Source organism: Tachyglossus aculeatus, chromosome 21 (assembly GCF_015852505.1).
Source record: "Tachyglossus aculeatus isolate mTacAcu1 chromosome 21, mTacAcu1.pri, whole genome shotgun sequence".
Classification (NCBI taxonomy): Eukaryota; Metazoa; Chordata; class Mammalia; order Monotremata; family Tachyglossidae; genus Tachyglossus; species Tachyglossus aculeatus.
Genome location: NC_052086.1, coordinates 18,133,804 through 18,149,748, shown reverse-complemented (window position 1 = coordinate 18,149,748; position 15,945 = coordinate 18,133,804). Strand labels below are relative to the sequence as shown.

The window sequence follows — 15,945 nt, the reverse complement described above, 5'->3', positions numbered from 1 at the left end:
AACACTGATTCGGGACCCAAGTGCCAGGACTCTGGCCGAGGGTTTGGAAGCTCTGACCTAAGTGTCAGGGCTCTCCCCACATATGCCAGAACTAAGCCTGGCAAGCTTTGGTACAACAACCCTACCCCTCTTCTTCCTCTCCACCTCATGAAGCAATTTCATTATTCTTGAACCACTGTGTTGCTCACTTCCTAATAGTAATAATAACAATAATAATGGCATTTATTAAGCGCTTACTATGTGCAAAGCACTGTTCTAAGCACTGGGGAGGTTACGAGGGGATTAGGTTGCCCCATGTGGGGCTCACAGTCTTAATCCCCATTTGACAGATGAGGTAACTGAGGCACAGAGAAGTGACTTACCCAAAGTCACACAGCTGACAATTGGCGGAGCCAGGATTTGAACCCATGACCTCTGACTCCAAAGCCCGAGCTCTTTCCACTGAGCCACGCTGCTTCTCTAATGCAAGGGATCCAGTGACCTAGAGCCCGTCAGGCGAGATGTATAATGTGGCCTGATACTGGGCTCCCTGCAGCAAGAGTTACGATTTTAAAATAAAAATCCCCATGGATGGGATATATGACACATACTGACCTTGGCCCTCGGGCTTTAAACCTAGGGAGGAGGCAGGACCCTATACCCTAACTCATATTCCTCATTAAATCAATTACTTAAAAAACACAATTTCATAAGGCTTGACATTTTACAAAAATGTCACTAAAGTGCTAGGAATGATTTCTCTGTATTTCAGTAAAACCTACATTAATTGAATGGGTTGGGGTTCATCAGACAGAACTCTTTAGATTCAAGAAGCCGGCCACTTTTTTCCCCCCAATTCACCTCCTTCAATAAATACTGTTGTCTTTCTTGAAGGCAAGAAAGCAACTGGAGAAGATAGCAATGCCAACAAATATCTCATCCACAGAAGACCCCCATCCAAATGCAAATAGCTTATTTAGCCATAACTATTCTTTGACTAGGGCAAAACTAGTCAAAACACTTTCATTCAATCGTATTTATTGAGCGCTTACTGTGTGCAGAGCAATGTACTAAGCGCTTGGGAAGTACAAGTTGGCAACAGAAACACTTACAACCATACCCTCTCCTCCAAAATCATCCATTTGCAGACCTCAAATTGGGGCAAGAAATGGAGCACTCTAGACCTTAGGGTTTCCTGTATCCCTCAAAAAACAACCCCAACAGGACTTGTTTCTTACCATCTGGCATGAGCTCCACCACCAATGTTGGATAGGCAATGTTAGTACAGCCAACTTCGGTACCACAATGTTTTTGGCATTCTGAGGGTACAGCACAGGCCACTTTATCTGAGGAAAGAATCACGGATCATTTTAATGATTCCAAATCCCGACGCCCGCTGGAACAGCAGAGTGTCTGTGGGTGAGGGCTCAAACAGAATATACAAATATCCTAAGAAGCCACCAATCAGTTACTAAATGGCAAAACATACTTTTTACTATTGAGTTTCAGGGTAAAACTTTTTTAAATGCATTTATAATTATTACTGTAATTGTTAATAATAATAATAACATTAAGCACTTAACTGTATGGTGAATACTGGTATAGTTACCAGGTAATAATAATAATGGCATTAATTAAGCACTTAACTGTGTGATGAGCACTGGCATAATTCCCAGATAATAATAATGCACTTATTAAGCACTTAATTGGGTAGTGAGCACTGGTATAATTACCAGGTAAGAATAATAATACTAATGTCATTTATTAAGGGCTTACAATGTGGCCGGCATTGTGTACTAGTGTTTATATAAGATAATTAGATCAGACAATATCCATCTTATCCCCATTTTACATTTGAGGAAACTGAGACTACTTGTCCAAGTTCGCAAAACAAGCCAATGACACAGCTAGGACTAGAACCCAGGTCTCCTGATTCACAGTCCCATGCTCTTTCTATTTATTTTATTTTGTTAATATGTTTTGCTTTGTTGTCTGTCTCCCCCTTCTAGACTGTGAGCCTGCTGTTGGGTAGGGACCGTCTCTAGATGTTGCCAACTTGTACTTCCCAAGCGCTTAGTACAGTGCTCTGCACACCGTAAGTGCTCAATAAATACGATTGAATGAATGAATGAATGAATTAGGCAACACTTCCTCATTTGTGCCAAGCATTGTCTAAGCACTGAGGTAGGTACAGGGTAATCATACCAGGTAGTCCTTGACTCACAATAAGCTCATAATCCAAGAGATAGGGAGGACAGGTATCCCATATCCAGCCTCCAGATGAGGAAACTGAGGCACAAAGAGACTAAGTGAATTGCCAAAGGTTACACAGCAGACCAATGGAACAGCTGGGGCTAGTATCCAGGTCTCCTGAGATCCAGTTTCATGCTTTTTCCAGAAGACCACATTATGTCCCTAGGCCATGGAGGGTGAATTTGGCAGCTCTCCACTACTGGAGGGGTTCCTGCTATTTGTCCTCACAAATGTCAGTAACCTCATTGTCAAAATGAATCAAGTCATTCAAATTAAGTCACTCAAAGGAGTTCTAGTTCATTAACTCAAGTTTTGGGATGGAAAAGGTATTCTTTGATCCTCACCGTTCCCCTAAAAGTTGAAAATAGCATGAGAATTTGAATGTGCCTGGTACACAAGAATTCCCAATAAAAAACACTCCCGAACATCAGAATACATAGGAAGAAGAGCTCAGGAGAGCTACATGTAGGGGACAGAGGCAGCATGACAGAAGCGGTGTGACCTAGTGGATAGACCATGAGCCTGGGAGTCCGCCACATGTCTGCTGTGTGACACTGGTAAAATTACTGAACTTATCTGGGCCTCAGTTACCTCATCTGTAAAATGTGGATTACAACTGTGAGCCCCATGTGGGACAGGGACTGTGTCCAACCTGATTAGCCTATATCTACCCCAGTGCTTAGTCCGCACTTAGAACAGTGCTTGGCACACAGTAAGCGCTTAACAAATACCATAATTATCAATTATTATTATAGTGCCTGGAAAATAGTAAGCAATCAATCAATCAATCAATCGTATTTATTGAGCGCTTACTATGTGCAGAGCACTGTACTAAGCGCTTGGGAAGTACAAATTGGCAACATATAGAGACAGTCCCTACCCAACAGTGGGCTCACAAGTCTAAAAGGGGGAAACAGAGAACAAAACCAAACATACTAACAAAATAAAATAAATAGAATAGATATGTACAAGTGAAATAAATAAATATGTACAAACATATATACATATATACAGGTGCTGTGGGGGAGGGAAGAAGGTAAGATGGGGGGGATGGAGAGGGGGGCGAGGGGGAGAGGAAGGAAGGGGCTCACTCAGCAAATACCATCAAAACATAAACCCAAAAAACAGAAATCAAGTGTTCTATGGGGAGTGAAACAAAGCAATTACAGGCAACTGGAGTACGTTAATTACCAGGAAACAAAATCCGACTGATCATTCCAGGCATCACCATCAGGAACATGGGGAGGAGCTTCAGGTACCCACACATGACGCAGCCGGCCTTTGCGTGAGACAGGCTCTTGGCTGAGAGGCAGCGCTGCACGATCACCTGCCAGGAAAATACAGAGTGCAGAGGCAGAGATTCTCCCAGCCATGTTAGATCCTTATCTATCAGGAGGGATACCAGTACATTTGCTCAGGTAAAGAGAAGATATTTGGAAGGAACAGTTTTAACACTGGACAGTTATGGTTTGATTTGACCTTGGAGTGGGAAGGCTGAAAAAGATTCTCCGCACGGCCTATTTTAACTGTTATTCTGTCTGTAATGTGTTTTAATGTCTGTCTCCCCCCTTAGACTCTAAGGTCATCATCATCATCATCAATAGTATTTATTGAGCGCTTACTATGTGCAGAGCACTGTACTAAGCGCTTGGGAAGTACAAATTGGTCCTTGTGGGAAGTAATCAGGTCTACCAACTCTATTGCACTGTATTTTCCCAAGTGCTTAGTACAGTACTCTGCACAGGTAAGCATTCAAATAACATTGATTGATATACCGCTGATTATGTTTAATGAAAAAGGGGAAAGTTTCTTCCCCCATCACAGATTTTTCCATTCAGAAGAGCTCCCGATGGAAGACTGTGTCAGAAATGAGAATTACTTCATTCATCTTCATACTTCATTCATTGAGAAGCAGCGTGGCTCAGTGGCAAGAGCACGGGCTTTGGAGTCAGAGGTCATGGGTTCGAATCCCGACTCGTCACATGTCTGCTGTGTGACCTTAGGCAAGTCACTTAAATTCTCAGAGCCTCAGTTCCCCTATCTGTAAAATGGGGATGAAGACTGTGAGCCCCACATGGGACACCTTGATCACCTTGTATCCCCCCCAGCGCTTAGAACAGTGCTTTGCACATAGTAAGCGCTTAACAAATACCATCATCATCATCATCTACTCAGTTATCAATCCTTTCCTTGGCAGCCTCCATGGATCTTAACATCTTTTCTAATCCCATCCCATCACCAAAAAACTCAAAGAAACCAGCGTGGCTCAGTGGAAAGAGCATGGGCTTTGGAGTCAGAGGTCATGAGTTCAAATCCTGGCTCTGCCAATTGTCAGCTTTGTGATTTTGGGCAAGTCACTTAACTTCTCTGTGCCTCAGTTACCTCATCAGTAAAATGGGGATTAAGACTGTGAGCCCCCCATGGGACAACCTGATCACCTTGTAACCCTCCTAGTGCTTAGAACAGTGCTTTGCACATAGTAAGCACTTAAGTGCCATCATTATTATTATTATTATCATTATTAAACCACTGCAGACATCTTTGGGAGTGGGCAGGAATAGATGGGGGTCATTTACTCTATTTATTTATTTTATTTGTACATATTTATTTTATTTTGTTAATATGTTTTGTTTTGTTCTCTGTCTCCCCCTTCTAGACTGTAAGCCCGCTGTTGGGTAGGGACCATCTCTATATGTTGCCAACTTGTACTTCCCAAGCGCTTAGTACTGTGCTCTGCACACAGTAAGCGCTCAATAAATACGATTGAATGAATGAATGAATGAATCTCTTAGGGGTAAGGAGTTTGACCCAAGTAGAACAATAATGCATCTCTGAATCAATGAGGAGGAGGCAGGAGACTAATGGGAACTGGGAGGGGGAAAGGCAGAAAGAACAGAACTGCTTTAGAAGGTAAGATAGATGAGAGAAAGAACAAACACTTGGGAAGAGGTAAGACTCAAACACCTATGGAGGAGAGTAATGAGGCAACAACTCACCAAACAAAATCTCCCCGCCAAAGGGCTCCATTTGATCACAGCCTCCTTCTAGTCTCCCTGAATTCCTCTAAAGGTTTGTGAAAAACAAATGATCTCCACAAATATATAAAATTAAAGGCTTGAACCTTGCGAGAGCCCAACTGAAGGCTTCTGATGGGTCCTCTTGTAATTTAGCTTCTGGTGACCATGGTATTCATTCATCATGGTATGAGATATATAATTAACAAAAACATATACATAGATGAAATAATTGAACATAATAATTGAAACCATAAGGACATACAAAATGTCATTACTAGATCAGGCTAATGGTCCATCAACCCAATACTATAACTGCCAGAGGACATCTGTGTAATGGTTACTCTTCCTGACATCTATCCCAATAGTTCATTCAGTCACTCATTCAATCGTATTTATTGAGCGCTTACTGTGTGCAGAGACAGTACTAAGCGCTTGGGAAGTACAAGTCGGCAACACATAGAGACGGTCCCTACTCAATAACGGGCTCACAGATATATCACCAAGAAGTCTCATTTTTTTTTTCCCTGTTCCACCTTAACAATTCCCTTTAGTAACACTCTGGGACCTCTTGGTCTATAAATTTTTTCCAAAATTCTGGGTATTTTTTGACCAGCATAACTCCCTGTTGTAATAAATTCCATTTTATTACCTCCCCTTGTGAGAAGTGTTTCTTCCAGTTTGTTCTAAATCTACCACCTACACGCTTCAATGGGTAGTGTCTTGCCCCGATGTGCTTGTCCTATTCACGAGCTTCATGATTTACCCCCCTTAAAACTGATCCTTTTCTTTGGGGATGTAAAAAACTAATATCTGTCCTCCACATCCTTACTTCTCCCTCTAGTAACCTCTTATGAACTGCTTGTCCATGAATTTTACCAAACCCCTCAAAGGAATTTTAGACGTTTTCTCTCCATTGGGTGAATGTTTCCTTTCGTTTGTTTTAAACCTCCTACCTTCAAGAATGTCCCTTTGAACTGGTGTTGTGTTTGCGCTGCCCAAACTCTTCACGACTTCAATCATGTCTTCGCTCAGCCTGCGCCTTTCCAGACTGAAGAGTCCTAACTCTTTCAATCTCTCCTCATAAGGAGCCTTCTCCATTCACCTCCATTAACGAGGTTACTCTACTTTATATTTCCTCTGGCTATATTAATGCCTGACTTCAGATTCAGGCAACAGAATCCCAGATGTGGAAGGGCCAAGCCTTATAATAATAATGATGGCATTCATTAAGTGCTTACTGTGTGTCCAGCACTATGCTAAGTGCTGAGGTAGATACATTACTATAAGCCTGGCTAGTGCTCTTAATATTTTCAGTAAAATATTACATTAGTGAAAGAGTGCAAATTAAAGAATGGTTTCTCATAGAAAATACATTGCATTAATGTGTTCCCAAGATCCAAAAAAGGACTACAACATAAAATACATACAACTATATATAAATGTACTAAAAGCAGTGATAATATAATATAGCTACATGATCAAATATTAATGTAAATATATAGCAATAATGAAAGACATGGAATTAGAGTTTTGCCTGTGATCAAACGGAAATACGGGACTAAGTTTTCAGGGTTTTTTCACCTTATTCAGCACAAAGGTACTTTGATAAATTAGACACATGCTTTGATCTATGTTTTAAAAAGTCATCATCCAATGTGAAGTTGTGATGGCCTTTAATCACTATTCAAGTGAGTCCAATACTTCAGGGGGAAAGGAGGGACTTAATTCAGACCAAGTAAACGTTGCAGTATTATCTCAGAGTGAAGAGCTATAAGTAATTCTGTCATTACAATGCAATGAAGCTATCAGAAAAAATGCCCAAAGAAGAGCCTAACAGCTGGAAAGCCCATAGCAGCAGTGGCCACTGATTGTGCAACTGAATTGTGGAACAAATGAAATTACCTAGGAAAATGCCTCCTAGGAGAAGCGGGCTTTGACCTGTATAAAAGGGGAAGGTGGACAGGAATAAGGTTGACTGCTTTTACACCTAAGGGATACAGTTTCATGACAGAAGCAGGAGTCCTGAGAGTGAGCTTCTGTGCTTCTAAGGTCTTGGAAAAGGGAAAAGCTGCCTTCCCTCCACCTGACATCATGGGAGTGAATAATAATAATAATTGTGGTATTTGTTAAGTGCTTACTATGTGCCAAGCACTATACTAAACGCTGAGGTGTATACAGGCAAATTGGGTTGGACACAGTCCCTGTCCCACATGAGGCTCACCGTCTCAATCCCCATTTTACAGATGAGGTAACTGAGGCCCAGAGAAGTGAAGTGACTTGCCTAAGACCACACAGCAGACAAGTGGCGGAGCGGGGATTAGAACCTATGACCTCTGATTCCCAGGCCTGCTCTCTATCCACTGTGCCAAGCTGCTTCCCCCTACATCTGCTGCAGAAGCACAACTTCGGTGGAAACCATCTTAATGTTTCTCACCAAGAATTGTTTCCCTGAAAACAATCTGAAGATTGCCATCCCTAGGTAGATAGATTAATTAATTAATTACGGCACTTGTTAAGCACTTACTATGTGCCAACCACTGTTCTAAGCACTGGGGTAGATACAAGATAATCAGGTTGGACACAATCCCTGTCCCACCTGGAGCTCACAGTCTTAACCTCCATTTTACAGGTGAGGGAACTGAGGCCCAGAGAAGTGAAGTGACTTGACCAAGGTCACACAGCAGACATGTGACAGAGCGAGGATTAGAATCCAGGTCCTTCTGAGTCCCAGGCCCATGTTGCTTCTCTAGAAGTAGAAGTAGTTTGCTTCTCTAGTAGACTAGTTTTATGTGGAGATTTCATTGTTGACACGATGATTGCTGATTTTTAACGTTTCATTATTGACTGAACTGTATCCTTATTGTAGCTACCCTCCCCCTACTTAGACCCTGAGCCAGCCAGGGGGGATTGGGTCTACTCTTTAACCATTAAGCCAAGCACTTAGAACAGTGCTGTATACCCAATATGCTGTCCATCAAGTACTTGTTGGCTCCTTGAGGTCTCCCAACTCTATTATAATTTACTCTCCCAAGCACTCAGTACAGTGCTCCCCACACAGTAAGCACTCAAGATATGTGATTGATGGATTGATCTGTCCCATTGAGTGACAAGGAAACAGAAGTCAATTCTTACAAAATTAAAACTATCCCCTGTGCTCCAACTATAGGTCCTCCACATTACCTGATCTGTGCACCAGTACCAGAGAGCGAGAATAGACAGTCCAAAGGTAAGACCAGGCCAGGGAAGGTCACCGGTGAAGGGATCGCGGAAGATGTGGAAGGCATCTTGCCGGGGAGAATAGCAACTTGCTTCAATAGTTGAGTTTTCATATGTGATGATGCTTGGAATAGCTTTCATGTACTTCTCTACCATGCCCTGGTAGCCTCCCACTTTGGCAAAAGCTGAAAAATACCATAGCACTCATTAGCATTACTGAAGCTTAAAACACCTGAAGATCCAAACAATAATACACTAAAATGTGATTAGCATTTATTAACTGAATCTCATGCTCAACTTTCCCACTTCCAACCTATTGCATATACCATTCCTCCTGTAGAAAACTCTCTCCCCACTCACACGTCCATTAAATCCTGCCCCTCCCCTCTCCAGGAAGCAATCCCCCAAACTAATCTCTACCTCTCTGGCCAGATTGTCCCATCAGCCATCCTTCTAAACTGCGGTATTTGTTAAGCACTATGTGTCAGGCATTGTACTAGGCACTGGGGTAGATACCAGCAAATTGGGTCGGATGAAGTACCTTTTAAGTATTGGCATATATCTGTTTAACGGGTTAATTGTCTCCTTTTACTTTCACCAGCTAAATCTATGTTCTTATTTCTACTTCCTCTCCTCTCACCCCAAGGTGCGTCAACCCGAGTCATCCTTAGCACTTATATTTTCACCCTTAAGTACAGTCAGTCCTCGGATAGCACAGGGCTATATTCTTGAAGAACCCACATTAAGAAAAACTGACAGTGCAGTATACACGCCTTGAACAGTGCCACGCAAATGTACCCAATGGCCTCTTCTGATATTGCATCATTTTACATCCAGACAGCTGTGCATTACTGGAAGAACAGCCCTTAATTCCCCAATAGAATTCTATCCAAAATGTGCAGTGAAAACTTTAGAAATGGGAGAGCTGTTTATATCAACTAGTATAGTGGTGGTAGTTATCAAAGCTACATAGGATACTTATTTTCTTTATTTCAACTTTCCATACTCCTGCTACTTCCAGATATATACTTATTCTTCCCTCCTGCTCCCACTATCCCAGATTGCAAACTCCTTGAGGGCAGAGATCATGCTGTTTGCTTCTGTTGTACTCACACATATTTGTACTTCCCAAGTGCTTAGTACAGTGCTCTGCACACAGTAAGCGCTCAATAAATGATTGAATGAATGAATGAATATTTATTACTCTATTTATTTACTTTACTTGTACATATCTATTCTATTTATTTTATTTTGTTAGTATGTTAGGTTTTGTTCTCTGTCTCCCCCTACTAGACTGTGAGCCCACTGTTGGGTAGGGACTGTGTCTATATGTTACCAACTTGTACTTCCCAAGCGCTTAGTACAGTGCTCTGCACACAGTAAGCACTCAATAAATACAAATGATTGATTGATTCCAAATATTTAGAACAATGGTTTGCAAATACTAACTGCTCAATAAGTATTTTTGATGGATTGCTCTCTGCATTTTGTGCCTGCCTGTCTTTAAGAGCTGGGGCCAAATCTTATACTTCTACTTCCTGTACCTAAGAATCTAGTGCAGGTTTCCTGTTAATTGCTACTGATCATTACCGTCCAAGGACACCTAGATATCCCCAAGAGAACTCAATAAACAACAGGGATATAGAACCCACACTGCTAAAAATATTCGACAAAGTTTCTCAAGGGCTTCTTGAAATTTAATTTCTCATATGGAATTGGACAGCATCATATACCAATTTGTCACCCATTAATATTATCCTGAGACATTTTGTAACAATTAATAAGATCCCAGAGTCATATTATTATCCCATTTTTGCAGGTATAGAAATGGAGGCAAGGAGGCATTTAGGGAGTGGTGGGAATGATTGTAATGGAATACTGCCCTCTTGGCTCCTGGTTCAGTGTAGTAAGCAATAGATCACCCCGGCTTCATTCCAACTTGCCAAGCCCTCTCCAAAAAAAACCAGTATCTCCCACTTCACCCAAACGTTGCTGACAACTTACCAAATCCCATAAGCAGAAGAGACCCAACCAACATGATGACAGTCTGTAGCGTATCAGTATATATAACAGCGGCAAGTCCACCTAGTAGACAAAGAGAATTTTGGAAAAGGATTAGTCCTAACTTCTGAGGAAACCAATTCGGAAACATATTTTAAGGGATCTTTTTTTCTTGTTTCTGCCATTTTGCTTCTTTACATCTCTCAAGAATTTCCCAAATATGCATTTTTGCCCACTTCCCAACCATTTTTTCCCCCTCACCAAGACTGCCAACTTTCCAACTTGGCACACAAATTTGAGGTGTGACTTTTAGGGGTCATGGGATTGGGGGAAGACATCTGCTTTCAGTGGTGGTGGTGGGGGGAGATGACTCTAGCCTTTCTGGCTGATTCTGGGGCCAATGTCAGGCCCTGGCAGAGGTCAGAAAGGCCCTTCTTGGAATCAGAGCATAGGAGAGTAGGGGGAGTGAGCTCTAAAGCCCACTAGAGGTGAAAGAATCCCGTCAAATCTTTGGGCCAGGCCCAGGCAAGAGAATTCTCCTGCCCAACCCTGAAACCCAGTGAGGGTGAGAGGAAGCCTCATTCTCAAGGTCCCTGATACACATATAGACTCCACATCAGACAGAGTGACTGAGTAGCTGGAGTGAGGAAGCTACCTGCCATGCCTCTGAGTTACTCTCACCATGCTACCTGGCTGGGAGGGACTCAGGCTAAAAATCAGGGACAATATGGTAGCTAAAGAGGAGCAGCGTGGCTCAGTGGAAAGAGCCCGGGCTTTGGAGTCAGAGGTCATGGGTACAAATCCTGGCTCTGCCACTTGTCAGCTGTGTGACTTTGGGCAAATCATTTAACTGCTCTGTGCCTCAGTTCCCTCATCTGTAAAATGGGGGTTAAGACTGTGAGCCCCCCGTGGGATTACCTGATCACCTTGTAACCTCCCCAGTGCTTAGAACAGTGCTTTGCACATAGTAAGTGCTTAATAAATGCCATTATTATTATTATTATTATTAGTTGAAAGAGCACACGTCTGGGAGTCAGAAGGCCCTGGCTTCTAATTCCAGCTTCACCACATATCTGCTGTATGGCCTTGGGCACATCACTTTACTTCTCTATGCCTCAGTTACTTCATCTGTAAAATGGGGATTAAGACTGTAAACTCAATGTGGGACAGGGACTGTCTCCAACCCAGTTACTTTATATCTTCCCCAGCCCTTAGTAGTACAGTGCCTGGCACACAGTAAGTGCTTAACAAACACCACAGTTGTTGTTACTGTTGTTGTTAAATACTAGTAGGTGCCATGCTAACCCAGAGCGGAGTAAACTCCGCTAAACTGCTTTCCCATAATCTCCTCTCCAGCCAGACACAAGTCTGCCCCATATTCAGATTGCACTGCTGTTGGGAAATAGGAAAACATTATATGCTTCCTAAAATGAGTGTGATTATTTCTCCTTAGGAGAGCTAGAAAGCAATATACCTTCAGTTACCTCATCTGTAAAATGGGGATTAAGAATGTGAGCCTCATATGGGTCGGGGGCTGGGTCCAACCTAATTACCAGGTATCTACCCCAGAGTTTAGAACAGTGCCTGGCACATAGTAAGCGCTTAAATACCATCATTGTTATTATTATTACCATGACTAGGGTAGCGCCAGGTCATTCTTCCTCAAAAGCCTGTGAAAAACATGTGGCCGCACACACACAATAAAAGGGGTACAACCCCCTTCTCTTCTACGTGAGCTCAGGGAGTCTGAATAGGATGATGTGCTGTCCCTTAGAATCAAACCAAGTTCATGAAAAGGTGCAAACTCACCTGTAACAGTATATACGCCAGTCACAGCCAGCAAGAGGAATACAGCCAAGTAAATATCCAGCCCCAGGGCCATTTTAATGAACATGGCTCCAGAGAATATGTCAGCCTGGAAAAGGGGGGAAAATGTCAGCTTTGAGGATGAAGTAAGAAAGTTGCAATTGAGGGATCACATTTGGAAGAAAATGATTTGGCATAAGGGATGATTCAACATAGCCATCTAGAGGGCAGTGCCTTGTGAAAAATATATGGTAAGGGTTTTCAGACATTTTAAGAACTTGCCCATCAGATTACATGGCACTAGGACAACAGGATACCTATTGAAGCAGTGGTAAATACAAAAATATAGTACTTTTTCACACAGCAGGTAGTATTCTCAAGACGTTGTGAGTGCCAAAAATATCAAGAGACTCAAAATTAGGGTGAAAGACACATAATGGGCTACTAGATGGAAAAATAGGTAGTTGTCAGGGAAAATTTGGGATATAAGAACATAGTACCTCCCTAACATTGGAATAGTTGACAAGGCAGGAAATCATCACACTATTCCCCCAAGTGTTCAAGCTGCTTGTGCTGTTGCCAGTATATTGCTCTTGAAGGACCATCGGTGTTACTCAAATGACATTTTGTATTCTCCTATGCTCTTCAATCAATCAATTATATTTACTCAACACTTCCTGCATGCAGAGCAATGTACTAAGTGCTTGGGAGAGTGCAATATAACCGAGTTGGCAGACACACTCCCTGCTCATAACAAGCTTACAGTCTAGTGGGGGAGACAGACATTAATAAAATTAAATTATGGATATGTACATTAAGTGCAGGGGGCTGAGAGGGGTGGGGAGAATAAAGGGTACATATCCAAAGGCAAGGTTGACAAAGAAGGGAGTGAGAGAAAAGGAAATGAGGTCTTAATGGGGGAAGGCCTCTTGGAGGAGATGAGTTTTGAAGGTGGGGAGAGTGATTGATGGATACGAAGAGGGAGGTCTGAGGCAGGATGTGGGTTGCGGGTCAGCAATAAGATAGAAGAGTTCGAGGTTCAATGAATTTGTTGGAATTAGAGGAGTGAAGTGTGAAGGCTGGGTTATAGTAGGAAATCAGAGGGGCAAGGTAGGAAGGGACAAGGTCACTGAGTGGTTTAAAGCCAATGTTAAGGAGTTTCTATGTGATGTGGAGGTGGATGGGCAACCACTGGAGGTTCTTGAGGAGTGGGGAAACATGGATTGAGCAGTTCTGTAGAAAAATGATCTGGTCAGCAGAGTGAAGCTTGTACTGAAGTGGAAAGAGAGAGGAGGCAAGAGAGTCAGCAAGGAGGCTGATACAGTAATCAAGATCAAATAGGCTAAGTGGTAGCAGTTTGGATGGAGAGGAAAGGGTGGAGTATAATGATATTTTGAAGGTTGAACAGAGAGGATATGGTGACAGATTGAATATGTGCGCTGAATGAGAGAGATGAGTTGAAGATAACACCAAAGTTATGGGCTTGTGAGAGAGAGGGTGGTGTTGCTGTCTACAGTGATGTGAAAGTCATGGGGAGGACAAGAATTGGGTGGGAATATGAGGAGTTCTGTTCTGGGCGTGTTAAATTTGAGGGGTCGGTGGGACAACTAAGTAGATCAGTGCCCCAGGAAGTCAATTTAAAATTGTAAAGTCGGTCTCTTTTATCTTCCCCTCTTTGTTAAAGAAAATTATCATCTTAAGGATCCCAAAGTTTGACTCACTGAGATCTTGGTGAAAATGTAGAGAAGCAGAGAAAGAGTGGACAGGTAGATCTGAATCCGTTGACCACCAAATCGCTTCTTCAGATATTCCGGCATAGTCACCACCTGTATAGTAGGCACAAAGGGTCACCCCTGGAGAACTTACACAATGAGATCTTCAGAGAAAGCCCTGGTTCAGGCTTCCTGGGGCCAGGAAAACTGTAACCCCTGACAATCACAGCAACTCAAGGAAGTATGGCTGGACATCCATGACTGATGCACTGAACTTGTGCAGAAGTCCAAGGATGCCTGAAGATATCCCAGTAGTCCAAGGATGCCTGAAGATATCCCAAATGCTCACAATCTAAATGGACCACAATCAATCAATCAATCAATCAATCGTATTTATTGAGCGCTTACTATGTGCAGAGCACTGTACTAAGCGCTTGGGAAGTACAAATTGGCATCACATAGAGACAGTCCCTACCCAACAGTGGGCTCACAGTCTAAGAGGGGGAGACAGAGAACAGAACCAAACATACCAACAAAATAAAATAAGTAGGATAGAAATGTACAAGTAAAATAAATAAATAAATAAATAGAGTAATAAATATGTACAACCATATATACATATATACAGGTGCTGTGGGGAAGGGAAGGAGGTAAGACGGGGAGATGGAGAGGGGGACGAGGGGGAGAGGAAAGAAGGGGCTCAGTCTGGGAAGGCCTCCTGGAGGAGGTGAGCTCTCAGCAGGGCCTTGAAGGGAGGAAGAGAGCTAGCTTGGCGGATGGGCAGAGGGAGGGCATTCCAGGCCCGGGGGATGACGTGGGCCGGGGGTCGATGGCAGGACAGGCGAGAGCGAGGTACAGTGAGGAGATTAGTGGTGGAGGAGCGGAGGGTGCGGGCTGGGCAGTAGAAGGAGAGAAGGGAGGTGAGGTAGGAGGGGGCGAGGTGATGGAGAGCCTTGAAGCCCAGGGTGAGGAGTTTCTGCCTGATGCGCAGATTGATCGGTAGCCATTGGAGGTTTTTTGAGGAGGGGAGTAATATGTCCAGAGCGTTTCTGGACAAAGATAATCCAGGCAGCAGCATGAAGTATGGATTGAAGTGGAGAGAGACACGAGGATGGGAGATCAGAGAGAAGGCTAGACCACAAAACACTCCCGATAAGTGGAAAGTGTCATGCAGGCTTAAAAGCCCCACCTCCCAGCCTCCCAGGCAGTGTTGGAAGTTAGAAATAAAAGGAGTTAATCTGTGCATTGTTTCGCCTGGAGAAATCAGGAAGTGGTATAGTTTAATTATACACGTAAATTTAACCTCTAAGAGATGTTTCAGGTTCTCTTTAAAAAGATGTGGGATGGCATCCCACTTCATCTTACTCCACTTCCAACACTTCTCCTGGAGCCTGGTTCAGGTCAGAGCTCTTCCCAGTCCCAGATTTTCTGGGGCTCTGAGGCCAAGGCAGGGAAATTCAAGAATGACTCAGGTCCTCAATGTCAAAGAGATACGGACATGGAAAGTACATCACAAGAACTAGACTGTAAGCGTGTTGTGGGCAGGGAATGTGTCTGTTATAGTGTACTCTCCCAAGCGCTTAGTACAGTGCTCTGCACACAGTAAGCACTCAATAAATACAACTGATTGATTGATCACATACAACATGAACGAAGAGTATAAATATTGGTAAAGAGGTGGAAAATATTAACCCACCATCTTGGAAGATGAATAAAGGCACAACTTCAATACACACCGATCAGGCAGACAATCTGATACAGATGCCACCTCTAACCACAAGGAAAATCCGAATCTCTAACGTTTAATGCAGAAATTTAAAATCATCCTAATGATAACTGTCGGTTCACTCACACAAACTCTGCTTAAAGACCCACCTTCTCCATGGGGTTTCCCCCCTACACCTGCCTTTGAGCATTCTAATCACTCCAGAACATTCTTACCACCTAAAATCATGTATATT

General features: G+C 42.9%; 1 protein-coding gene across 2 annotated transcripts in view; it reads right to left on the bottom strand.

Annotated features, from left to right (window-relative positions):
* LOC119941945 (sodium/glucose cotransporter 1-like) overlaps window positions 1-15,945 on the bottom strand; it is a 65,200-nt gene that overhangs the window by 28,390 nt on the left and 20,865 nt on the right. For both annotated transcript variants that reach the window (XM_038762518.1, XM_038762519.1), the window contains exons 5-10: window positions 13,994-14,098; window positions 12,276-12,381; window positions 10,470-10,550; window positions 8,430-8,650; window positions 3,424-3,559; window positions 1,218-1,325 (exon numbers count right to left, since the gene is read on the bottom strand). In XM_038762518.1, the coding sequence (XP_038618446.1) occupies window positions 1,218-1,325; window positions 3,424-3,559; window positions 8,430-8,650; window positions 10,470-10,550; window positions 12,276-12,381; window positions 13,994-14,098 (757 nt within the window). The remainder of the gene's footprint in view (window positions 1-1,217; window positions 1,326-3,423; window positions 3,560-8,429; window positions 8,651-10,469; window positions 10,551-12,275; window positions 12,382-13,993; window positions 14,099-15,945) is intronic.